Source organism: Antechinus flavipes, chromosome 5, assembly GCF_016432865.1.
Source record: "Antechinus flavipes isolate AdamAnt ecotype Samford, QLD, Australia chromosome 5, AdamAnt_v2, whole genome shotgun sequence".
NCBI classification, from domain to species: Eukaryota; Metazoa; Chordata; class Mammalia; order Dasyuromorphia; family Dasyuridae; genus Antechinus; species Antechinus flavipes.
In genome coordinates, this window is record NC_067402.1 from 89,106,405 (window position 1) to 89,134,369 (window position 27,965).

General features: G+C 34.8%; 1 protein-coding gene across 5 annotated transcripts in view; it reads left to right on the top strand.

Moving 5' to 3' along the window:
• Positions 1–736: 736 nt before the first annotated feature.
• Positions 737–27,965, top strand: part of KMT2C (lysine methyltransferase 2C) — a 248,676-nt gene continuing 221,447 nt past the window's right edge. For all 5 annotated transcript variants that reach the window (XM_052000663.1, XM_052000665.1, XM_052000666.1 and 2 more), the window contains exon 1: positions 737–1,022. In XM_052000663.1, the coding sequence (XP_051856623.1) occupies positions 835–1,022 (188 nt within the window). In that variant the 5' untranslated portion in view covers positions 737–834. The remainder of the gene's footprint in view (positions 1,023–27,965) is intronic.

Genomic DNA, 27,965 nt, shown 5'->3' on the forward strand with positions numbered 1-27,965 from the left:
GAGAGAGGCACGAGAGGGGGCCGGGACCCAGCAGCACCAGCTCTACCACCCCTGGAGCGGCAGCTGTCAAAACTTCGCCGAGGCTCTGCCGGGTCTTCGCCGCTCCCTCGGTGCCCCGGCCGCGGTGCGAGGGAGGGACGCAGGCTCGGACGGACGGACAAGGAGCGAGGTCGGAGAACTCGAGGGGAAGGGAAGAAGCCCCCCGGGCGGCCGCTGCAGCCACCTCGGAGCCAGACGTCCCTTCCGGGCGAGCGCCTCCGCCCCTATCTACCCCAGCCTCCCCCGAGAGGCTCAGGAGTGGGGGGCGCTGTGGGGCTGCTTGGGTCACCCGCCCCTCCTCCTTCCCCCTCAGCCCCCGCCTCCTCGTCGGGCCGGCTCTGCTCCAGCGCTTTGCTGGGGTTGCCCTGTCTGTTCTCACCGACCCCCCTCCTTCACTCCGCCTTTTTCCCCCCAACCCCCCACGCTCGGCTCCGTCCCCTCCTCGGGGCCTCCGGGCGTGAGTGTGTCTGTGTGTGTGTGTGTTGTGTGTGTGAGTGAGTGAGTGTGAGTGTGTGTGTGTGTGTGTGTGTGCGCGCGCGCGCGTGTGGGTCGCTGGGTCGCTCGCTCGCTCGCTCCATGTTGCCTCCTCTCCTGGTACCTGCTGCTGCCGCCGCCGCCGCCGCCGCCGCCGCCGCGCTCGGGGCTGCGGGAAATGCGAGAGGCTGAGCCTAGGAGGAGTCGCAGGAGCAGCCGAGGCGGCGGCGGCGGCGGGAGGAGCCCCCCAGCAGCAGCAACAGCAGCAGCAGCAGCAGGACGACGACGAGGAGGATCCATGTGTCTTTCCTGGTGACTAGGATGTCGTCGGAAGAGGACAAGAGCGGGGAGCAGCCCCAGCCGCCGCCGCCGCCGCCGCCGCCGCCGCCGCCGCCGCCCCCTGAGGAGCCCGGAGCCCCGGCGGCCCCGAGCCCCGCAGCCGCAGACAAAAGACCTCGGGGCCGGCCTCGCAAAGATGGCGCTTCCCCTTTCCAGAGAGCCAGAAAGAAGTAAGTTGAGGGGGTGAGGGAGGCAGGCAGGCTGCCAGCCCCGAGCTCGGGGACCCGAGCTGTCACTCGCCACACCGGGCCCCTGGCTACCCCGCCCCATCCCCCTTCAAGGCAACCCCCCTTCCCGTCTCCCCCGCCCGCGCCCTCTCGGGGGAAGTGGGGGTGGGGAGAGATTCCCCTAATGTCTTAATCAGCCCCCCTTTCAATTCCCCCTTCTTCCTGATTTTAAACTCTTTTTTTTTTCTCCTTCCCCACCCCCACTCTGGAACGCTGTGCACCTTTCTCTGCCAAATAAGGCCCCTAGTTGTGTCCCCTGCTTTCTCCAGGACACTTGCTTTCTGCAGTTGTGATTTTTCTGGGCTGTTTTCTTAGGACTTGTCTTGGGGAAGCTTCTTTTTTAAGATGTCTCGGCCAACTAAATATTGGTTGAAATACAATCACAAAAGTACAGGAAGTGTTGGTGCATAATTTGTTGTGAATTGCTGGGCAGTCCACCTTCTGCATACTCCTGGCTGTCAAAATGCCTTAACCAGGTGGTCCTCGTGGCACTCGCTAGTGGGTAAGAGGGACTGAAAGCTGAGGCGATATTTTGCTTTATTAACTATTGATTTTCCTAACTCTTTTCCCTCCCTCCCCCATTTTTAGTACTGCCTTTTACCTTTTTTATTTTAGGAAGTCACTTTTATCTCCTCTGTTCTCCTTTTTCTTCCAAATATTCATGGTAGAACTTAAAAGGTGAAACGTAGTGCCACATTTTTGCTCTAACGTACAAGTAATAATCGTGGGGAGTCACTGTTGTCATAGTATAGATGTGATATTTAACAGAATTAGTATCGAAATACGTAAACATTTAAGTGTTACTGGTCTAGGAATTTTTATTTTTGGTTATATAAACTGGTAATACAAAACATTGGTAACTGGCTATAAAATTCTACTTTGAAGTTCTACGGCAGCTTATGATCACCCTTCTTTAAGTTAGGGAGTCATTGACAACAATACTTGTTAATATATAGTATAAAAGTGCTACGAACTTGAGAGTTATTCCTCTTCTGTGCTTTGGTGACTGCCCAGCTTGGTGGGGAGAATCATGAAAACTAGTTAATGTCCAGGTATTTTGTTATTTGTTTTAGTTAATTGTCATATTATTTTCTACATGCTCATGTTTTAATGTAAAAAATTTATTGGATGGTATAGCATGATGTAGCATAATCTTTGACTCTATGGGCTCCTTTTGTTTTGAGATTTTGTAAAATTCATAGTATGAGGTTCTAAAATGGCATGTAGTAGGCACTTAATAAATGCTTGTTGATTGATTGCATCAATGTTCATCATCATTGCATCTCTAATGAAGGAGGAAATTATATATCTTTAGAAGGTTCATTTAAGACAAAATCAGGAAAGTTTTCTTGCATCATATATATACTCTCTGTTATGTGACATAATGTACCATTTCAGTTACTGTTATGGGTTGTGCTTAGTTTTTTAATAAAATAATTTAAAAGTAAGGAAATAGCACACTTTTCAAAGTTGATTTACTGTTTAAAATTTTTTAAAACTTTATTTTGTGTGTTTTAAAAGCAACATGGTTTGAGCCACATTAAATCATATGTCTATTTTTTAAAGTGTATGTTGGTCATCTTACTGGATATTACTTCTGATGGGCACACTTATTTAGGTATCTTTTAAACATTCTTAAGTTACTTATACAATTAACTTGATATTTTTAGTCATCTTATTTAAGGTACTGAAGTGAACATACTACATTAAAACATCCTTTAAATGAACTGAGTGAAAGGATTAAAAACATTAATCATTCTTAGTATATTAATTTCTAAATCACATTATTTTGTGAAAGGAGAAAAAAAATTAGTTATAAAAAGGTTTTAAAACTCATTTGGGACATTGTTCAGAACCTTAAAATACTTATATTTCAATGATTCAAAACATTTTGAAAAATTTTCACACTGAAAGGAAATTTAATATTCCATTTGTAAATCTGTACAGCATTTCTTAGTAAAGAATGAATGAGACTGGTTTCTTTAAACTTTTAAAATATTTGGCTAAATATTTTTTATAGCTCAAAAAGATGTGAGACTCTAAGAGATTCTAAGAGTATTACATTTTTTCTTCTTTTTGAGTAGTGGATGGGTTGGATTTTTTATTTTTTTTATTTTTAGTTTGAATAGTCTACCTTGGTCTTGAAGCAGGATTAAAACCTTTTTTAATTATTTCTGTCAATGGAAACCAATACAAAAATTCTCTAGTATCAAGATTTTTGTTGTTGTTTGTATGTTTGATTTTCATTTGTATTTTTCTTGAGGAAAGATGTAATTGAATAGTACTTGAAAGTGAAACCAAGTGCTAAATATGAATTAGACCTTTAATAGCTAAAAAAGTCTTGATGTGAAATGTCTAAACTATCAAAAAATAGTAAGATGAAATGGAATAAAATGCTTTAAAATCTTATTGTCCCTGTGAGAATATCTTCAGGGACATTTTGCATTTCAAATTAAATTTCTCTAAAGTCTAATATTAACTTTAAACTATTTTGGTGAAAAACAAATTTGGGAGGCAGTGTATGTTTGCCTTATGGATTTAAAGGAGATAAGGAAATGTTTCAGCACTTATTTTCTCTTATTAGCTATTTGTGTGTGTGTTTGTGTGTTTGTGTTTTAGCTATTTAGGGGTGTGTGTGTGTGTGTGTGTGTGTGTGTGTGTGTGTGTGTGTGATACCATTTTTAAAAAATCCCCAGGCAATCTAATTGCTGGTGTGGTATTTACTGTAATTGTGTCAAATTATGCTTATTATAGTCAAGGACTTTGAATTAGGTTTATTAATCTTAGGACAGAGTTGTTTTTTTTTTTTTTAAGTAGTATTAGGCTTACCTTGTTGAGATAACTTGTGGAATGGCAAAAGCTTAATTTTGTGTGCATTTTAAATACACTAGTTAGTAATTCAGATTAATTAGTATGGAAATCTGGAGTAGTTGACAAATACTGGTTAAGTCCCAGTAATACTGTTATTGGACAAAGGAACCTTTTGGAAAATTATATATTTTTTCTGAGTTAAGAGAGTCCTCCCCTCTTCCCCCCCCCCCCTTTTTTTTTTTAAATACAATGTCACTAAGAAGTCCACAGTCTAAATTTTATGACACTAGTTAGGTAACAAGGACAATTTCCACAGTATCTACCAAGCTAATAAGGTTGTTTTGAGGAACAGTGAAGAACTTCTCCCGACCCTTCATAAAGAACTTGCTGATAACCTGAAGCTCTTATCTTGTGGGAAGAGAATCACTGCTATTAGAGAACCACCTTGAGAATTATTATTGTAGAAAATAACTTGGAAACTGACTCCTGATAATACTATCCAGAGAATATAGGGGGAAAGGAATATATAGTTTTGTGAATGTACCTCCCTTGAATCTGTAAAGGAGGAGAGAAAGTAAAGGGAAGTTTTATTGAACTATTTATATTTGTGGTAGTAGCAAAGATGTCACTGGTCATCACATCATTTATTAGGCAATACCACAAAAGCTCCATCTACCCTACATTTCTTGAGAAGGTGCTTTCAAGGTAGTTTTCTTATCTTTGTCTTATTTCTTTAATTGCATGAAAATTTAGGAAACTTGATATCATGATGAACTTGACACTGTTGAAAAGTAACTCATAAGGTGAAATAACTGATTTTGTTGTAGTTTGCTTCTTTAGCTCTGTGCATAGCTTTTTATGTACCTTGTTAAATATATGTAAACTATGTTTCAATTTGGTTAGAAAACATGTTTTGGTATGAAGTATATTGGGATAGTGTATGCCAATAGACCAACTCAAAATTGAAATAAAGACCAGAAAAGTTGTAGGAGTCCTTTTTCAAATAATATTGGAGTTGTAAAATTCCAAAAGCTTTTCTCTATCCAGATGCTTGTTAATATTGAGATGTCAGTCCAGAAGTCAGTATTTGGATTCAGGGACAGGACACTGCTACTTCTTGCTCTCATTAATAGATTAAAACATAGACTTTGATGAAATTTTCTCTGCTAGGATAGTTCAAATCCATTAAAAATCCATTCATAATTGTTACTCAAAGGAGTTTTTTTTTTGTTTTGTTTTGTTTTGTTTTGTTTTATGGTTACTAAAAGCTTTATGCAATGCTTTAAGGTTATAAAGCATTTGATAAACATCATCCCATCTAATCCTCAAAACAACCTTGGGAAGCACCTAACTAATATCTCCATTTTACAAATAATGAAATTGAGGTAGAAAGATTAAGTGACTTGGCTAGGGTTACATACTCCCATTAGTGTGTATCTAAAGGACTTCTTAACTCTACATTGAGCACTGTATCCTCTGAACCTTTTACTTGTCTTCTAGTCTTCTTAAAGCTTTTTTTTCCCCTAAGACCAGATTTTAATTACTAAAAAACTACAGGTACTATTTACTCTTTTCTGCTCTAATGCAATGTCTCTCAGACCTCTGGACTGAATTTGATTTCTGGTTTTAATGGGACATATGTAGACATCCTTAACTTCCACAATTCTTTTTGTATCTTATTTAATTCTCTTTCTCCTTATTCTCCTCATTTTCCTTCAAAATCACTTTGTTTTCTTTTTTTAAAATTATTTTATTTTACTTGGATTGCTATAAATTTAATTATTAAAACTTTGATACCATATTGTTAAATTGTTTCCTAGAGTATCTCAGAATCTTCCAAAGTCTTCCTATTAAGCAAAAATAAAAATAGGAAAAGAAAAAACATTTCAGCAAAACTAATCTACATATTATAAAAATCTGAAAGTAGGGATACCGTTATCCAATTTCCTCCATCCCTGCAAAAAAAAATGGATTCAGGTGCCTCACTATAGTTTTTCTTTGAATCCCTATTTTCCTCTATTATTTTAGTTATGTCATGTTTCCTACTAGGATTCCTGGCAACATTAATACAAAACCTATGATGAAATAATAACAGCAGCTAATATTTATATGATGCTTTAAAGTTCCGTGAAAGTACTTTACTTACATGTTATCTTTTGGTTTGACTTTATGATGATCTTGTGTTAGCGGAAAGCAGAATCAGACTTGTTTTTAGAGGTGATATCAGAGAGACATTTTAAACTGGAGAGAGAAAACTGTTAGTAATATTAGTCTAGTTATTTATGTTAAAAAAAAAAAAAAGATGGAAAGCTAATAGCTTTCCTAAGATTTTCAAGTTCCCTGAAAGAGTGATAAGGTTAAGAAAGCAATTTCATTTTGATGAAGTAGCTATTTTTATTTCTGAAGATGCTACTTTTCTCCAGGGTACTCAGGATATATTGACTTAAAGTTAATTATCATTATGGTCAAATATGCATGTAGATTGTTGATTGTGGAGTAAATTGAGGTAATTTTTGAGACCCTATGTAGTTTAAAAACTTTTTCAGGATAATGAGTACATGGCTACTGTGAATTAATTGTTTAGTTCAAATTTTAAATGTCTAGTATATACAAGACACGAGAATAGGCGGTGCATAAGTATATACAGTTGCATAAAAAATATAAAAATGCATTTGATTTGTGGAGGCAGAAAGCACTACTGATAGGGAACATGAGAGTTGAATAAGACTTCACAGATGTAACATAAAGTGCTCCTTAAAGGACAAGGGTTCTGAGAGGCAGAAGTGAGGGGTCATTTTGAGGTGTGATAGAAGCTTGTGTAAACGATTACAAGTAGGAGTTGGGTTAAGTAGTATATCTTTTTTGACCATAAAGTGGTTGAACTGGCACATATTAAATGTTTGGAAGAATAGATTGAGTCAAACTAGGTGAGGGGGTTTAGAGTCTTCCTCTAAATGTAGTAGGAAACTTTGAAAGATTTGTTGCTTTTCTTTCTTTCTTTTTTTTTTTTAAACAAAGGTTAAACCTAAATGTGATGTTGGGTTTTTTTGTGGGAGGGGAGGGGAATTGAGGCAGCAGATGGATGTATTTTGGCCTTTAGGTAATAGGGGAAGGGAAATAAATACGAGGGAAGGGAGAGACTGGAGGCAGGGGAACCAATTAGGAGGCTATTAAAACAGTCTAGGTATAATGAAGGTATGAACTAGAATGGCAGAGTATGTAAACAGTCAAAGAAGACTTTAGATTAAAAACCAGGATGACAAAATGGTGATGTTCTTAAGAGAGAAGGGACAGGGAGAGGAAAAAAAAAACGAGAATTGATAGGCATTCATAGGATACATATCTGTTAGAACTAGAAGAGCTTTTGCAGTTTATCTTGTATGATAAGAAACTGCTATTCAGAAGCAAGGTAACAAAAAAGATATAGTAACAGAGAATGGTGACTTAAAATCCTGATCTTTCATTTTTTTATGTGTAGTGTTTTTTCCCACCACATCATGGAAACAAAATCATAGCTAATGTATTTCTGGACAAACTTCAGATTACAGGATCTTTAAAGTTGAATGTAGCATCCTGTGTAGAAATAGAGCACTTTGGAAGAGCAGCAAGTTTACCATGGAGTTGAAGGGATACTTGCCATTTTTGACATGATTTCAGTGAAATATCCAAGTGGACATTTTCTGCTGCACTAGGGATTTTGAGACTGAAGTTGGGGAGAGATTAGGACTGGATATATGAATACACACACACACACACACACACACACACACACACATACATATATAATAATATATATGTATAATATATTTGTTATAACGTGTGTGTGTGTGTGTGTGTGTATGTGTGTGTATCTGGGTGTTATCTGCAGACAGATGATAATTAAATCTATGGGGACTAATGAGATTAAAAAGAGAAAATGTAGAAAGCCCAGAATAGAATCTTGAGGGACACACATACATTGGGAGGTGAGAGATTAATGATGAGCAAGGGAGATTGAGAAATGACGAAATGGGTAAGAAGAAAGAAATAGCCCAGAAGTATAGCAGTGAATGAGACAGGCCATAGGGCTGTGGTCAACAGCATCAAAAGTTGCACAAAGTCTAAATAGGATGAGAACTAGGATACGTCATTGGATTGAGTAGTTAAAAAAAAACAAGGGCAGCTTTGAAAAGGAGAACAATTGAGATGTGGGAATAAGAACCGGGAAAAAGAGCGTTGTCATTTATCATCTTGGTGATTGGCTATGAAAGTAGGAAAAGATTATTGTTTGAAAGTATAGGCAGGGTCAAATTTTCAAGATTGGGGGAAATTTAATAACAACAATGATAGCATTTATATAATGGCATGATGTTAAATGCTTTGCAAACTTTACACATGAGAAAAGTGATTGCAGCAAGGTTAATTGGTTCTCATTTATTTATTTATTTATTTTGGGCCAAAGAGCCTCAGCTGGTAACTGGCAAAGCTGGATCAGAACCTTGTTTTTCTGATTTTTAAGTAGTGTGTGTGTGTGTGTGTGTGTGTGTGTGTGTGTGTGTGTGTGTGATCAAATTAATCAGTAGGGAGGAGTACTGAGTAGTATCAAGGTGTAGTGCAAAGAATGATGGCATTGCCTGAAGACCTTGGATCTGGACTAATTTTACTGCTTAACAGTTCTGCAGCCTTGGGCAGTTATCTCTTTGAGACCCAAATTTCTCATCAGTATCAATGAAATACTTTGACTTAGGGGTTTATGTGATAAATAGTAGGAATAGAAACTAAAACCAAACCAAACATTTTATTACATGGATGTGCCTAAATAAAAGGGGGGGGGGTGTGGAAATAAGAAGACATGTCCCTAAATTACCTTTTAGACTTGCTTTTTATTACAATTCACATGTGAAAAACAATAGAAGTAATTTTCTATTAATATTATTTTATTAGTATAGTATTAATCTATTAGTATTCTAAGAAATAGAATTCTGAGTTTTATTTTAAAAGTTGTTTAAATAATAGTCTTTATTATGTAGTTGTCCTGCAGAAATGTTACTTAAAAGTGCAGAACCCATGCTTTCATGTAAGGGGAAAGTGAAATGGAAAAGGAAATAGTTGGCATGTAACAATTTGGCAGGAAACAGGGTCATTGAAGATCTTGCTCTTAGTCATTGCCAGCCAGATTCTTGGCCACAGTCCTTTTTAAGACTGATTCCTTCACCTGGAAGATAATCATTTCCTTGACAGGCCATGTGACTCCACAAAGGGCTAAGGAACTTTTGATATGGTGTTGCTGCTTGACAACTCGAGGAAAAATGTCAGGAGGAGAACAGGGACCTGTACAAAACATTCATTGACCTGATTGAGGTCTGTCATACTGTCGTAGCAAAATTTGGTTGTCTAGAGAATTTCATCAAGATTGTATGTCATTTTCGTGATGACATGTCACCTGCATAGGTTCTGAATAATGGCTGAAGTTCTTATGCTTTCCTATTTTCCAGTGGAATGAAGTAAGACTTTATTCACATTTTAAAAAAAATTAACTAAAACTTTTATTTTCAAAACCTATCCATGGATAATTTTTCAACACTGACCCTTGTAAAACTTTGTGTTCCAATAAGGTCCCTCTTTTCCCCCCATTCCTTCCCCTAGATGGCAAGTAATCCAATATATGTTAAACATATTTAAAAATATATATTAAATCCAATATATGCATACATTATTTCTGTATCTTGCTGCACAAAAAAAATCATATCAAAAAGGAAAGAAAATAAGAAGGAAAATAAAATGCAAACAAACAATAAAAAGAATGAGAATGCTATGTTGTGATCCACACTCACCTCCTACAGTCTTCTCTGGGTGTATATGGCTCTTCATAACAAGATCATTGGGATTGACCTCAGTCCTCTCATTGTTGTAAAGACCTATGTCCATCAGAATTGATCATCATACAATCTTGTTATTGCAGTGTACAATGATCTCCTGGTTCTGCTTACTTTACTTGGCATCAGTCCATGTAAGTCTCTCCAGGTGTCTCTAAAATCATCCTGCTGATCATTTCTTTCTTTCTTTTTTTTTTTTAATAACTTTTTATTGACAGAACCCATGCCAGGGTAATTTTTTACAGCATTATTCCTTGCACTCATTTCTGTTCCGATTTTTTCCCTCCCTCCACCCCCTCCCCCAGATGGCAAGCAGTCCTTTACATGTTAAATAGGTTACAGTATAACCTAGATACAATATATGTGTGCAGAACCGAACAGTTTTCTTGTTGCACAGGAAGAATTGGATTCAGAAGGTAAAAATAACCTAGGAAGAAAAACAAAAAACGCAGGCAGTATATATTCATTTCCCAGTGTTCTTTCTTTGGGTGTAGCTGCTTCGGTCCATCCTTGATTAATTGAAACTGAATTAGCTCTCTTTATCGAAGAGATCCACTTCCATCAGAATACATCCTCAAAGAGGTATATAATGATCTCCTGGTTCTGCTCATTTCACTTAGCATCACTTCATGTAAGTCTCGCCAGGCCTCTCTGTATTCATCCTGCTGGTCATTCCTTACAGAACAATAATATTCCATAACGTTCATATACCACAATTTACTCAACCATTCTCCAATTGATGGGCATCCATTCATTTTCCAGCTTCTAGCCACTACAAACAGGGCTGCCACAAGCATTTTGGCACATACAGGTCCCTTTCCCTTCTTTAGTATCTCTTTGGGGTATAAGCCCAGTACACTGATCATTTCTTATGGAACAATAATACTCCACAACATTCATATACCATAACTTATTCAATCATTCTCCAACTGATGGGCATCCCCTCAGTTTCCAGTTTCTGGCCACTAAAAAAAGGGCTGCCACAAATATTTTTGCACATGTGGGTCACTTTCCTTTAAGATCTCTTTGGGATACGGGCTCATTAGAAACACTGCTGGATCAATGGGTATGTACAGTTTGAAAAACTTTTGGGCACAGTTCCAAATTGCTCTTCAGAATGGTAGAATCAATTCACAACTCCACTAACAATGTATTAGTTTTCCCACATCCCTGCAACATTAATCATTATCTTTTCCTGGCATCTTGGCCAATTTGTGAGAGATGTAGTGGAACCTCAGTTGTCTTAATTTGCATTTCTCTGATCATCTTTTTATATGATTAGAAATAGTTTCAATTTCTTTATCTGAAAATTGTCATATCCTTTGACCATTTATCAATTGGAAAATGTCTTGAATTCTTATAAATTTGAGTCAATTTTCTATTTTAGAAATGAGGCCTTTATCAGAATCTTTGAATATAAAAATATTTTCCCAGTTTATTCCTTCCCTTATAATCTTGTCTGCATTAGTTTTGTGTGTACAAAACCTTTTTAACTTAATATATAATCAAAATCATCTATTTTGTGTTCAGTGATAAACTTCAGGTCTTCTTTGGCCACAAATCCCTTCCTTTTCCAACAGATCTGAAAGGTAAACTATCCCATGTTCTTCTGATTTTTTTATAATATCACTTTATGTCTGTTACAAATCAATTTTGACTTTATCTTGGTATACAGTGTTAGGTAATATTCCTATGTTTTTAATAGGTTGTTTGAGTGATGTTGTCAGATACCTTCAATGAGGACAAAAATGGCATTAAAGTCAGCTATCACACTGATGGTAAATTATTTAATTTGAAAAGCTAAGATTAAAGAGGAGGTTGAATTGGTGCCTGACATTTTGTACACAGATGATTGTGTACTCCACAGTCTCTGAGGTAGAAATGCAACAGAATATGGATTAGTTTTCTGTTTCTTGTACAAATTTTGACCTGATAATTAACACCAAGAAAACAGATTCTCTATCAACCCAGCACTATGCCATCAGTTTTTTGAATGTTGTGTGTAAGTTCACTTATCTTGACAGGATACTTTCCAGGGATATCCACGTCAGTTGATGAGGTTGACACCTAGATTGCTAGTTATCTAGTTTTTGGGAGGCTTGGAAGGAACATATAGGAAGATAATGCTATTAAGACTGTCTATCAAACTGAAAGTCTACAGAGCTGTTGTACTGCGTTCATGGTTGTATGCCTATGAAACCTGGGCAGTATAACAATGCCATGCCAGGAAACTTGCTTCCATTTGAATTATCTTTAGAAGATTCTAAAGAATCTTGGTGAGAAAAAATACTGGACATTGAGAGAGGTCTTGAGCTGAACTGCCAAACATTCAGACTATTGCAGAGTATGAAACTCTCATGGCCTAGCCATGTTGTTTCAATGCCAAACATAGGATTGCTTAAAAGACATATTTTATAGAGAGCTCATTCAGGGCAAGTGTTCCCATGCTAGTCAGAAAAAATGATACAAGCACACTCTCAGGGTCTCTGAAGAATTTTGGAATTGATTGTGAGACATGAGAGGTGCTGGCACAGGACTACTAGCATAGTGTGCCTGCATCAAAGGTAGCCTTGTGTTCTATGAACAAAATCGCCATATACACAGTAGAACATGAGAGGATTCAAAATATGAACTGCAGTAGCTCAAAAGAAATATGAGATGTGCAAATTTAGAGATGTCTCCATTTCAGATGTTCATATGGTCTATTTGTGTCTGACCCTATGGTAGAGCTTTCTAAGCACGTATTCTTGTGTTTGTTTGATCAAGCACAACCTGACACACTAAATTGTGACTCCAACATAGTGATGTTATTTTGAGTCTCCTCTTAGTATAAATGCCAACCATCCTAGCCATTTCCAGTGGTTTTTCTGCATCTGTGTAGATTGTTGACATATTCAACTGGGGGAGTAAAGATCCAGTGAAAGCAACGGGTTAAGTAGAAAAGATTCCTGTTTGTTGATAGAGTGGCAAATCTTCTGGGCCTGAGGGATAAAGTTCAACTGTGTTCTTATCATTCTGCTATCATTCCAGATATTAAAAATCTTTTTGAAGGAGAGAAGATGCTAATGAAAATCCTTTAGTTTACTGATGATTACATAGCTAACTTTTATATTTCATTTAGTAAATATTTAAGTTTTATAAGTGCTAAGAGCTGAGCATACAAATAAGAAGAAAACAGTTCCTTCCTCCAAGGAGCTTAAAATCTCATGAGGGAAAGGTAACACAAAAGAGGAAAATAAAACGGAGTTTGAGGGGCAGGGTGGGGAGGGCAGACCTCAGGTTATATATTCATTCCATGGAATTTGAGACCAAACAGTACTGCAGATGCCAAGTGAAGTAAGCTGTAAAATCTAGGTGTTCTGTCTGCTCTTTAGTCAGGTTTTAGGTGGAGTTGAGTGCTCCATTCTCATCCTTGTAGTCAAAAGCTAAGGGAGGTGGGGAGGTGTGAAGGTGTTGAGTGTGTTTAAGACAATTTCTGATGATCAGCTTATTTTAGGAAACTCATCTTGTTCACAGAGTTGGGACTGAACAGAGCTGCAGTTGAAGAGAGCTGTGCAAAGTCTAGGTTTTGTCCAGTTTAAGGTTAAAAAGTGCTTCAATTGATAAGTGAAACTGATATTTTTAAAAAGAGTTTTTAATTTAAGAGATCCTTTTTTTTTTGTTTTTTTAAACTTAAAATGGGGAAATTCTAGTAACATTTAAAGGATGTGTGCAGTAGATAAAGAATGTGAAATATTGGAAAGTAAAGGGGATTGAAGAAACTAGGTGTCTTTTGTTAAGGCAATTTAAGTTAACTTGTAAAAAGCAAATTGATAGCTCAGATAACACATAACACCCCTCCTCCCCAACACACATACACACACATACATATATCTATGTAAGGCCATACTATGCTTGTTCGTTCTATATCTTGAAAGTATACAACATTTTTATAAGTCCAAGTCTTTCCACATTTTTGTAAATAAAATTTCCTACACCACAACAATATTCCAAACTTATGCTTATTATATATCTAGTTATTTGGAATAGTCTAAAACAATATTGATTAATATGTCTGACGTAGTATAGTTTTCCTGTTTTTCTATTTTGATTAAATCTATTTTAAAATAGCTTTAACTTTGATATTAATGTGTACTATCCCTAAACCCATACTATAAAATTCATGTTATAAACCCAAAAAGGGGGGGAGGGGATAAACTCAAATTGACAAAAATATACTTTCTTACACGATTAATACTGTCTTATTTTAAGAAGAAATCAGAGTTTTTTTTTAAAGATGTTATTTAACCATGCACCCATCATTTATTTATTTATTTATTTTGCTGTGCACTTTAAAGACTATTAAATACACTTAGTTGGATAGAGATTTTCGATTTTGGTTATGGCAAGTTAACACTCATAGATTGATAGAATTGGATATTTCAACCCTAAGAGAGCAAGGTGCCCCTCCCCCCCCCTTCCACTGCAGTTGGAAGAAGTCACCCCCCAAAAAAAAAAAAAAAAAAAAAAAACAACAAAACAACAACCCCTCTACCTCCCCCTACCCAAAAAATGAAACACTAAAATCTCTTGGAGACAAGAGTTCTAGTTCTGACTCTACTGTTCTCCATCAGTGGTATTATTATAAGTAATTCCCATTTATATAATGCTCCAAAGTTTGCAAAAGTGCTTTCTTTGTAACTACCCTATAAGGTGGTTTTTAAAGTTGTTTTTCTTGTTTTACAGATTGGGGACAAAAGGTAGGAAGATACTTAAATGACTTATGTATATAGGTTAAGTAATAAAATATATTTTGTTACTCTTCTTCTTTGTACGTTTATTTTTTGTAACGTTTTCATTTTTAATATTGATGAGATTGTTTTGCCAGTTTTTCAAAAATTATTTTTAAACACATTAACATACATTAGTGCCTAGCATGTATGTTCACTTGTTTTTCTGTTGTGTCCAACTCTTCAGGAGACTCTCATTTAGGTTTTTCTTGGTAAAGATAGATTGTAGAATTAGCCATTTCCTTCTCCAGCTCATTATACAGATGAGAAAAAAAAAACAGGATCACTCAGGGTCACATAGCAGTTAAGTACTCAAGAAGAAGAGTTCATGATTCCAGGCCCAGCTCTCTATTCACTATGCCACCTAGTTTTCCTGTTTATATTTATGTTTAAACAATATTTAATATTAATATTTGGGTTGGAGGAAAATTGGAAGCAATGAAAAGAACGGATTTTACGGAAGGAAAAATAGGTATTCATTCAGTTTGAAAATAATATATTTTTTTATGTTGAAATATGTTTTAGCACATTTCATTATAAATGTCTGATTTGAGATATCACATTATATAGATTGAGCATTTACTGTGTGAAGTTAAAAAACATTTAACTGCCTGTCCAACACTATCAGGTATTAGTTGATAGAAACTATTGATAATAGGATAGGATTAACTATACACATATAATATGTGTATATGTATATACAGTATGTATGCATACTTTTTTATTACCTACATTTTTGGGAAGACTTCTGATTTTTAAGAGAGTATATTTAAAAATTAAATTCTTCAAGCATTAGGATTACATAAGTATGTCATTTTCTTCCATGGACAAGATTTTTTGTTGAGAAAATCTTTTCATAATATGTAGGACTGTTTCATGACATTTCAGAGGGGAAATTTGGACTTCATGTAGAGCCAGGAAACTCCTTTGGGTGAGGTATGCTGTATCTCCTAACTCACAACACAGGCTAGTGAGGAAGAATCCTCTAAGATGGTGGGAATCTATAAATAAAGACCTTTTTTAAACCCTTACCCACTTTTTGAGAGACCACTGCTCCTCATCTGGAGTTGGTATTGTGTAAGAGAAACCTTTAATTCTCTAGTTCAGACAACTGCCATCTCATTGTGATGATCTGACTTCAGACAAATTTTCATTTCTTATCCTATTTTACCCCTGTTACAAATCCTTTTTTTTTTTTTTTTCCTGAATGGGTAACAGAAGCAACATCTACTTTGGATATGTAATTTACACATTTTTCTTGATGTAAATGTACTTTTCACATCTTCTTTAAATCATGAAGATAACAACAACTTAATTTCTGAGATTTTTCCTTCTAGTTTGGAAGTAGCATATGGGAAGTAATAATATGTAGAAAAGACTTGGATGGAATAAGTGAAAATAATGTCGAAATCAGAAGCATGGTCTGCCTCTAGGATTTGTAAAAATGACTAAATTATGATGGAGATAATCATTTTAAATTTGAGTGGCACTTTGAGACAAACGAATGCCTTTGGTAGTCCAGAGTAGAAGAAACCCAAAGGTTTATGATAAAAGTTTTTTTTTTTTTTTTTTAAATAACTTTTTATTGATAGAACCCATGCCAGGGTAATTTTTTACAGCATTATCCCTTGCATTCACTTCTGTTCTGATTTTTCCCCTTCCTCCCTCCACCCCCTCCCCCAGATGGCAAGCAGTCCTTTACATGTTGAATAGGTTACAGTATATCCTAGATACAATATATGTGTGCAGAACCGAACAGTTTTCTTGTTGCACAGGGAGAATTGAATTCAAAAGGTATAAATAACCCGGGAAGAAAAACAAAAATACAAGCAGTTTATATTCATTTCCCAGTGTTCTTTCTTTGGGTGTAGCTGCTTCTGTCCATCTTTGATCAATTGAAACTGAATTAGCTCTCTTTATCGAAGAGATCCACTTCCATCAGAATACATATGATAAAAGTATTAAGGAAAGATTGTAGGAGAAATCATGAAGGCCAACTTGATAGAACTAAGCAACTGATTGGATAGAATGGTAAAAGAGTAGGAATATTCATAGTTGATTGGTTTTAATTCTGGAAGAGAGGGTAAATAATGTTGCCATTATAATTTTAATAAGTCATGGAAATCGGCATTTTGAAATACATACTTAAGTGGAGGGGCAGGTTTTGGGGGCAAAGTGAAATTAGTTTTGGGCATGGTTAGGTTGGAGATGACCAAACAGTTGAAGTGTTGGATTGGAGATTAGGAACAAAATTGAAGATAAAAAGATTTGAGAGGCCTCTATTTGTAGTGAGGTGTTTGAAGTCATGGGAGTGGACAGGAGTGAATAATTCATAGTTATTGTGACTGTAGAGTTAGAACCATTTTCTTAACCTGTAACAAAAAAAAAAAAAAGTTAAGACTAAGTAATTTCTCCATTCTATTTTGTTTTCAAAATTGTAAGTACCTCTTCCAGCTGATATTGTAATAGTTGTTAACTAATCTTGATTGAGGGATCCATCCTTAATCAGTACTTGATTTGAGACATTCCCACTTATGTTACCATCGGTGGGTACCATGCCTCATCAAAGCTAAGGAGTCAGCCTTGTATTCTCAAAACTCATCTTGGCAATAAGTACAGTAAATACATTTAGGTTCTAAATTAAGATTTATATTTTTGCTCATAACTTTAATTTAAAAAAATTATCTTTTTTTAAATTTATTTTTATTTTTTTTTATTTTCTTACAGAAACGAGTGTCAATATAAAGTAATAAAAAATTATTTTAATAATAGCTTTTTATTTTCAAAATACATGCAATGATAATTTCCAAATTCACTCCTGTAAAACCTCATGTTCCAAATTTTTCTCCCTCTCTTGCCTCCCTCCCCCAGAAATAATCAATCCAATATAGGTTAAACATGCAGTGCTTGCAAACATTTCCATATTTATCACATTGTACAAGAAAAATCAGATTAAAAAGAGAAAAAAAAATGAGGAAAAAATAAGCAAATAACAATTAAAAAAAAAGTGTATTGTGATCTATTCAGTTCCCATGGTCCTCTCTGGATGGCTCTCTGTAACACAAGTCTATTGGAATTGGCAAGTTGATCAGAGATGATCACCACATAATCTTCTTGTTGTGTATAATGTTCTCTTGGTTCTACTCACTTCACTTAGCATCAGTTCATGCAAATCTGTCCAGGCCTTAATGAAATCATCCTATTGAACATTTGATATTGATCACAAAGATATTCCATTTCATTCATATACCATAATTTATTTAACCATTTTCCAACTGATGGGCATCCACTCAGCTTTCATTTCCTTGCCACTACAAAAAGGGCTGCTACAAACATTCTTTTACATGTAGATCCTTTTCTCTTTTTTATGCTCTCTTTGGGATACAGGCCCAGTAGAAACACTGCTGGATCAAAAGTGATGTAAAGTTCCAAATTGCTCTTCAGAATAGTTTAATTAGCTCACCAATCCACCCATAATTTATTAATGTTCCAGTTTTCCCACATCCCCTCCAATATTCATTATCTTTTCCTGTCATCTTAGTTAACCTGAGAGGTGTGAAGTGGTACCTCAGAGTTATCTTAATTTATATTTCTCTAATGAATAATGATTTAGAGCATTTTTTTCATATGACTAGAAAGGACTTTAATACCTTCTGAAAATTGTTCATATCTTTTGACCATTTATCAGTTAGAGAATGGCTTATATTCTTATGAATTTGAGTCATTTCTCTTTAGACGTGAGGCCTTTATCAGTGCCTTTGAATATAAAAAAATTTCCTAGTTTTCTGCTTTTCTTCTAAACTCAACTGTATTGTTTATGTTTATATACACACATAACTTTTAAAAGAGAAAGCTTAAAGGATTTTCCTTAGTACATTTCTATTGTTCTTGAGCATTGGTTGGAAGAAACCAAATAGTTAGCAATCTTTGTTAAAATCCAAAAATCAAAAGTGAGTAAAGACCTTGGGTTCAGGTATTTTCTCCATTGCTTACCAGTTTTATGACTCTTCTAGACCATATAAAGCAAAGGAAGTGCAGCCTTGATAGAGTGAATTTTCAACAGAGTTCCTTGTATCAGTAAAATCACAGTTTAGTCTCTATTCTGCATACCTAAATTGAATCAAATCAACATTTTCAGGTGCAAACTTGGCATTCTTTTCACAAAGGTTTTTTTTGGTGTATGTGACAGAGACTTTTGAGGGGAAAAAAATGCAGTCCATAAAGAATTATAGATGGTGGGGGAGGGATACTTTTCTTTCATAATGAATAATTTTAGGAAATTTTAGGAAAGATTCTTTCTCTATTGTCTTCGCTCCTATTTTTTTTTTTTTCTTGCTTGTATGTCTTTACTATATTCCCTTATTCTCTTCAGTTTCTTTTTCTTTAAAATCGCTTTTCATTCTTTGGTCCTCTCTTTCCTTCCTTCTCCCTGATTTTCTCTGAAATAGTTAGGAACAACTTAATTAGCATTATCTGGGCTTCATTCTTGAAGGGGAATTTTTCTCCTGGCAGCAGTGTTAAACTGTGACAAGTATCACATAGTGCTTGGCAGTAGCAAAATGCTGCCATGTATGCAAGTGATAACTTTATAAAAACTTGAATTTCATATTGGCTTGTATGATTAAATATTTTCCTTTAATACTATTATTATTTTGTCCTGTATGATTCTTCACAATCCTATGTGGGGAAGATATTAGAGTGGCTTGCAATTTCCTTCTCTGTTGGGATTAAGGCAAATCAGAAGTTAATCAAGTGACTTGCCTAGTGTAAGAGCATAGGAGGGGCTTAGGCTGGATTTGAGTTTTGGTCTTCTCTCACTTTCCACTTTCCCGGTGTTCTATCCAGAGCCACTTAGCTGACTTTCTTACTATACTGGGTTTGTAAAACACATTCTGAAATTTAAATTGCATTTAAAAAAAACTGGTCCAAGAGGTATGTAGGAATTGTAAACATAAGTCTTCTTTTATTTGCCCTAGTCCACTTTATAGTCATTTTGCCAGTTATTTACTTAAAAGATCACTGTTGTCAGTTGGTACCTTTCCGGGATGATAATTGATATTGATAATAAATTTTTAAAATTAGAAGTAGCATTATAGAATCAGTTTAGTATATAAAATTTGAGTAAATCAGTTCTTTTCCTAGGAAGGCAAAATAGTATTTCAATGATAAATTTTATTATTTATGATAAATACAGCATTTAATTTCTGAATTGTCACCTTCCATAAATCACTTGACATGTAGTATTTCCTTGTTGGTCCTACAATTTATCTTGACAAACTCAAAAGAATATTTTAAATATGACTTGCCAGTCGAAAAAAGTTTTTCCCCTTTACTTTTTAGGAGACCAAGATAGACTAGATTATAATTAATAATAGCCTTTTATTTTTTAAAATATATGCAAAGACAGCTTTTAAGATTCACCCTTGTAAAACCCTGTATTCCAAGTTTTCTCCCTTCCTTCCCCCCACCCTATTCCCCTGTACAGCAAGCAATTCAATATATATTAAACATGTGCAATTTTTCTATACATAGTTCCACATTTATCATGCTGCACAAGAAAAATCAGATCAAAAAGGGAAAAAAAGAGAAATAACAAAATGCAAGTAAACAACAAAAAATGTGCAAGTACTGTGTTGTGATCTACAGCAAGTCCCCTCAGTCTTTTATCTGAATAGATTATAGAATTAGAAGAAGAAAAATTGTTGAGGAAATGTCTTATTCTTAAATATAATTTAGTTTTCCCCCTATAAACTTATTCCCACTGTATTCTCTCCTACTTAATAGATTTTAATGCTAAGAATAGGAAACTCCTTTAAGTTTTAGCCTTGGCTTTGTTCTTACCTGTCTCATTAAGGATTAATGTTGGTTCTTAGTATTAAGCAGATGATGGAATTGAGAAGTTCCATATTTCATATTCCTCATGGAAAATAAGAGGAGTTTGAGACTTAGAGATAAAAATATTAATATGTGTTAAACTGTTTCCAAAAGGTGAAACAATAAAAAAAAAATTTTATCTCTTCTGTGGCTTTTCTTCATTTCTACTCTTTTTTTTTCCCTGATGTTTTTCTTTTTTTCTTGATGTTTATATTGGTAACTATTGAACAAGAGTACAAGTTTCCACTAAGTACTTTATTGCATTGTGCTTAATATAGTTTTTGAAGCCATGGTATAGTAGTTTCTTTTTTTAAAATGAGTGGTTTGCCTACAGCTGATAAATTATTTTAATATGTTCAAGAGTATGCTTGTCTTCCATAAAAATACTTAATTTTAGATAAATGCAGATAAACAGAAATGAAGGAAAAATTTTGAAATGAGATATTGAAACATTGAACAAAAACATTTTTATTATCCTATTAATGGATGATTTTTAAATAAATCAGGTTAAAAATAAATAGTGCTTTCTGAGAAAATATTTGAATGTTTTGTTTTTGGAATTTAAATTTGCTATAGGAAACTTAATCTAAGTGTTTCATCGCTGTTGAGTTGTAGAAAATGGTTTTTTAAAAATTGTCTTCTATCTTTCTTGGTAGTCTTGGTGCCTAGCAATTAGTAGATGCTTAATAAATGTGTAAAAGCACATTCTTGTGTATATCATGAAATTATGTGAAAATGTTTTCTAATATTGGATTTAAAAACTAGATTATTGTATATGCATTTTAAACTTTTTAATACAATTTTGGGGCTCTTAACTAAACAGCTTTGTAGCAGTATGATTTAATAATCATATGTTTTGTGTCTTTGATTAGCATATGAAGAGTGTTCTGGATTTTAGTTAATGTGTGTGGAAGACAGTAATGCTTATTAATAACTATTTTCACATTGGGTGATTTTATAGAATCTTGGACATGGTACCAGTTATTTTCTTTAAGAACATACGTTTTTGAGATTAATTTGAAGAATTTTAAAAGGTGACCTGTTAACTTTTCAGAGGAAAAATTAGTAGTATCTTTCAGTCTCCCTCCAATTTAAAGGCCCATCGATAAAATCTTAGAACAATTTAAGAGGCTTTTATTGTGTGTGTGTGTGTGTGTGTGTGTGTGTGTGTGTGTGTGTAAGTGTAAGCAAGTATTATGAAATCTGTTATAAGCAAGTCCAAACTGTTTTAAGCTGGTATATTTTGATTAGTTTATTAGAGCAGCACAAGTGTATTCAAATTACATAATGTTTCTTTTGTTTTTGCTGTACACCAAGAGTAAGAAACATTTGGCTGGAGGATTTTTAGAGGATTAAAATTTGAAAGAACATTGCTTATGGAGCCTGTGATTCTCTAGCCAGAACTTGAAGTCAACTATTATGGAAAGATTCAGAAGTGGAATTGTAGTCATAAAAAAATTAAAAATTAATAATGAAATATTGATAGGAGAAAATTTTAATAACAGCAGAAATATTATAACTTAGATTTTGGTTTACAAGAAAAAATAAAGTCTGTTGGCTGTATAAGAAGAAAGGTGTCGTGGGATAGTTCATATAGTTCAGTGGATCTTGGTGTTAATGTTTTGTCGTGGATGCTTTAAGATTTAACATAGCAGGCAGATCGTTTGGGGGTTGTTCATTTTATGTTACCCCCATCCAAAATTGACTTCTCTATATCTTCCTTATACCTGCAGCAACTTTGTTTCAGGATGTTAAAAAACTTTCAGCTTTCCATAATTTTTTTGCTGGTAACCGTAAATGGTAAGGAATACTTGAATCCCGTGAGCAAAGGGTTATTTGCAGGAAAGCGCTCCAAGTCTAAAAGCTGCAGAAACTGCAGCCAGTGGAGCGGCTCCCGTCCCATTCTGGACTCTTGGAAATGTCCATGTCGTTTTTTGCCACCACCCGAGTAAAGTCGGATCTACTTTCTTCTGCTTGATTTTTCTTCCTCCTTCTCCCGGTTTCCTAGTCCACTTGGGGACTCGAGAGCTGGAGAAGTTCCTGAAGTGGGGGTGGGGGTGTAGAAAGGGTTCTGTATATGAGTTTTTGTAATTTTTCTATGATTACTTCAGTTAGAACCAGAGCTACAAGATTGGGTTAGATCCTGGCGAGCTCGCCTTACTGATTCATATTGCTCTTGCTATTGGGTGTGTGTGTGGGGATAAGATTGTAATGTGTATACATCAAGTAGTGTTGAACCTGGCAAAGTAACATGGCTGGTGTGAGGCAGAGAGTGGTAGCAGGACATATGGAGTGCTGAGCTGGATTATGAATTGTAAAGCATTAACAAAATAACCCAAACTAATCAATCAGTCTGATAAGATTTCCCAGAGGCAAAAAAATTCATGTTTCTGTGGACAGGTACAGAATTGTGTGTATTTCAAAAAAGTTTGTCAAATCATACTGGAAAGAACTCTAAGGAAGTATTTTGTTGTGTAAATACGGAAGAAAGATGTAATGATACGAAATTATAATAGGAAACATTTTAAACTGTTTTTATAGAGTCAGAAAGAGAGAAAAAAACTTACTAAACAGACTTTATGCCCTCTATTTGAATGTTGTTATTATTGACACCATGTAATGGGAATAAAGTAGGATTACTTTATTTCTCTATTAATAAGGCTTTCTCCTAGCTGTAAATAAGATAGCTTACTAGCTAGATTAAGTTAACATCTTTTTTCCTTATGTGTTTGTTTATAAGTGTACACATAAATAGCAGAGGTTAGTACTTTTGCTTTTAGTATGTTTTAAATTGTAATATTAACCACTATCTTTACAGAATCATTTTAATTCACATATCCAGGTGTCTAAATGTATTTAATTGTTCTTTCTGTGTTTTCTAAGTGTATTTAATATTTACCTTTGATTTGTATATAAGTATAAAATTAGCTGTTTTCAGCCATATATGTTCTGGGATGTTTTCAATGTCTTTTGATAATTTAAATGTGTGCAAATAGGTGGGAATGGGTTGTGTTAAGTGACATTGCCTCAGAAAACTTGATACAAACCTGAATCTTGGCAAGAAGTTTTGATGTTCTATACCGATAATTTTTTTTTTTTTTTTAAAGAAAAAACAAATATGGAGCTAACTTTTTCCAGTAGCCACAGTTAATGTTTGTTACTACATCTAAAATATTAAGTATGTTTCATAGGACTAGTAGTTACATTATTTTTTTTTTTAAAGAAACATATTGTAGCAGATTTTCAGTATAATGGAGACTGCTAAAGACTAGATGCAGTTTTATTACAATATTTGGCTTGAGGGAATAGAGTATAGTTGAGCTGTCCCTGAAAAGGAGTCACTTTTTAAAATATTAATGAGTTTTTTTTAGGAAACAACAGTTCATAAGGACTTATTTGGAAAATAGTATGTATTCTAAAATGATTTTGTAGGAGGACCACATTCAATTCTGAGTAGTATAATATATATTATTGAAAACTGGGAAATATGTACTTTGAGTAAGTATAATTGGCATAACATTTCATGCATTACAAATGTATTTGCAGTAAGCTGTGCAGTACAAATGTTTTTGATGCCACTGTTCTTTTTTTGTTTGTTTTTGCTGAAGCAATTGGGGGTAAGTAATTTGCCCAAGGTCACACAGGTAGGAAGTGTTAAGTGTCTGAGACCAAATTTGAACTTGGGTCCTCCTTATTTCAGGGCTGGTGCTCTATCCACTGTGCCACTTAGCTGCCCTGATGCCACTGTTCTTATAAGGTTGGCAGACAGACTTATCAATATGGAATTTTAACTTAAGTATCTCATTGTGTTCTGGGATGCAGTATTTTTCCCTTATCTCTGGCAGAAGAGGAAAATCTTTTTCTTTAATGCGGAAATTATATAAAATTTTGAAATATGTAATATTTTATCCCCAATTACATGTTAAAACAAATTTTCCACACTTTTAAAAAAAGGTTTTGAATTCTAAATGCTCTACCTCCTTACCCTCCTCTATGGTTAGCAATCAAACATAAATTATACAGATACAGTTACATAAAATATTTCCATATTACTCCTTTTTTAATGAAAGACTTGAATTAAAGAAAAATAGCATGTTATCAGTCTGTATCAAAACAGAAACAGTTCTTGTTTATCATTCATTCTTTGGGATTGTCTTGGATCATTGTCTTGCTGAGAATAGCTAACTCATTCTTCAGTATTGCTGTGTACAATATTCTCCTGGTTCTGCTTACTTCATTTTTCATCATTTATGTGCATATATTATGCATCATGTAAGTCTTTATAAGTTTTTCTGAATCTGCCATGTACCACAGTTTGTTTAGCCATTCTCTAATTGATAGGCATTTCTTTGATTTTTAATTTTTAGCCTGCACAAAAAGGTGTTATAAATATTTTTGTACAAATAAGTTATTTCCCCCTTTTAAAAATGTCACTTGATTTAGAGACCTAGTAGTGGTATTGCTGGATCAAATGGTATGCCCAGTTTTATAATTTGTCATAAGTAAAGGAACATTGTTTTTGGCAACGCTCTATGAAGATTTGACATAGATAAGCTTACCTACCCACATTTCTTGTATTATATTGGCTTAATTTTATTCTTTTTTTTTTATCACTTTGAAATATGTTTATAGTATGGAAGTATATTTTGTATATCTTTGTGGGGAAAATTAAAGTTAATTGTTTTTACATACTTTAAGATTAAAAAATAACTTGAAATGGTCTCAGAACTGAGGACTAGAATAAGTGACATAATGCTATAGGTTTGGAGTTGTATAACTTGCCTCCCTCTTTTCTTTTTCTTTTTCATCTTTTGAAATAGGCTCATGAAGAAATTGTATATGATTATTTGGTAATTGAGTAAGTGTGGTAAATAAGCTCCTTTAATTTGGGATTTTCACTGTGGAAGATTTTTAATCTTGTTTAGTTCATTTTTTAGGTAGAATAATAACAGTATATTTTTCCTACCTGCTTAGTACTCTTCACTTTTTTACCTTTTGTGTCATCATTGAAATGTTGGATTAAACTAAGTAGAATCTGTCATATGTTAGTAATTGACTGTGATATTGCTGTACCATATTCTTTGTTGCAAATAAGACCAAGAAATAACTTATATATTCACTGAAGAAAAGAAAAAATAGCTTCTTATAGAAAGAATCAGGAGAAAAAGAAGGTAAATAACAGACAATTGATTAACAAAATTTGGACATTAGTTAGAGTAAACTATTCAAGGACATAAAGAAAAGCAATTCAACTACTGGAGAAAATCAAAGTGGGAAAAAAAAAAAAGCTTTATTTGTTTGTAAGCAAAAACAAGTTCAATAATTTGGAGAAATTAGGAATGAAGTCGAGTACCAGAATCCAGTGAATTAGATTAGCAGTTACTTATGATTTGAAAATGAACTGATCAATGTAAATAGAGCTAATATTGGGGTGTATTGTAATGACCTTATATAGAACAAATTGCATTTGATTACTTTGGACTGGAAGGTAAGTTGAATTAAAGTAAGGAAAAAGTGGAACAATTAAGTGGCATAGTGTATAGAGCATGGGCCATGATGTCAGGAAGAGTCAAGTTCAAATATGGCCTCAGATACTTGACTCTTACTAACGTGTGATCCTGAGCCAGTCACTTAACTGCAAATTGCCTTAAAAAAAAAAAAGTCATGCAGTAATTTCTTTCTCTCAGTAGGTTTTTTTGAAAAAGTATTGTGTTCAAGTCTGCTTAGGCGACTAGTCTTTTAACATTTAAAGTGAGTATATAGGTAAAGGAAGTATTTTCTCTGGTATGAAATGGTGTTAAGGAAGAAGGTAACAAAATTCTGGGGACATGAGATTTGGGCTTATGCTATCTTTGGATGGGAAACTGCAGATGAATAAACTATCATTGTTAATTAGTACCTTCTCTTCAACATTAGAGTCTGAAGCGATTGAGTGTTTGACTGAGTAATTGGTTTAGATCTGGGCTTTTTTCTTTTTTTCCCACTTTAACCAATTTTTTTTTGCCTGAGAAATTTTGACCTGGCTCTGGGTATGTAGGTGTGTAAATCAAACATTTGGTAGGATCCCTATAATCAGTTACTTGACTCCATCTGGGGTCATGATCCATAGTTTAGGAAGCTTTGGTCTAGGTTACCGGAGCCAAGTATCTCTAGCTCTTAGGCCAATTACATTCAGTGATATCAATCTATCTGTGTCTATCTTTTAATTATAGTGAACTCATACATAGAACAATTCTTTATATTAAGCAGAATTCGAAGAATTCTAAATGAACTGGGGATCTCTCACTTGCTTTTATACACACATTCATAAAATGCAATCTATGCATTATACACATTTTATAAAAATGCATTGTTGGGGGGGAGGGGAAAGAGGAAAAGGCAGAGGGGAAGAGAGAAAGTGTCTATATGTGTAAACTTCTGTCAATACTTAAAGGAACTATCCTCTTCGTACATCTTTCTAAAGCATTCCCTCCTATTAAAAACGGAGGAAAAATTTTAAAACAAAGAAAAAAAACCTGACAAGTATAATGAAATAAATCTTCAAAGTGGCCATGTCCAGAAGTATATATCTCTGTAACTTATGTATAACATTTCCTGTTAGGAGGTAACATGTTTTATCATTATTCTTCAGGAGATAGTCATTGCATTGTTGAGAATTTCTTATATTCTCAAGGGTAGGTGATGCAGTGAAGAGAGCTCTGGCTTTGAATAAGGCCAATCTGACTTTAACAATCTGGCCTAATCTGGCCTCAGATACTTAATCCTTCCCCAATTCCTTCTTCCCCTTAAAATTTTCAGAGTTTTTTTTTTTCCCCCTGAGGCAGTTGGGGTGCTAGAGTTGTTTTCTTTAAGAAGTTTTGTTTTCCTTGTGTAAATTGTGCTCCTATTTCTTTTAATCTTCTCCCTATCTTTGAGGTTCAGGACATATTTTCACCTCTAGAAACTATTCCCTCTCTAATATTTCCCTTTTTCTTAACCCTCCACCCTATTTTCCCTGTTTGTTTGATATATTTCTACAAGAAACACCTAAAGGGGGGAGAAAGGGATTGGAGATCTTTGTCCAAATCAGATAAGAGCAAGATTCATTTGATATGTATTTTTTCTATGTTGATATAATCTGTTTCTCATATAGTGTGAATATTAGAAGTAAAAACTTTGCCCCTTTATTCTTCCTCTTTGTTTTGTTGGTGTATTCCTTCCTTTTACACTTCTTTGTTCTATTAAAACATATGGATTAGAACCAGTGTTTTCTGTTCCTTTGTTTTTCTTATTTAATTTCCTTAGTAAAGTTTAAAGGCATAAATCTTGTGAAGGAATAATTGGTTTCTCTCTTTCCCTTCCAGCCCCAATTAGGAAGATAGCACTATACCATCTTGTATTCATGCCCAGTTGCTCTAACTTACTTTTCTAGGTTTCTCTTGACTAATACTAGTGTTTTAAACATAACCTTTCCACACATTCCCCCTGCCCCTTTTTTAATAATAGCTTTTTGTTTTCAAAATATATGCAAAAATAATTTGCAGCATTCACCCTTTCAAAACCTTGTATTCCATATTTTTCTCCCTCTCTTTCACCCA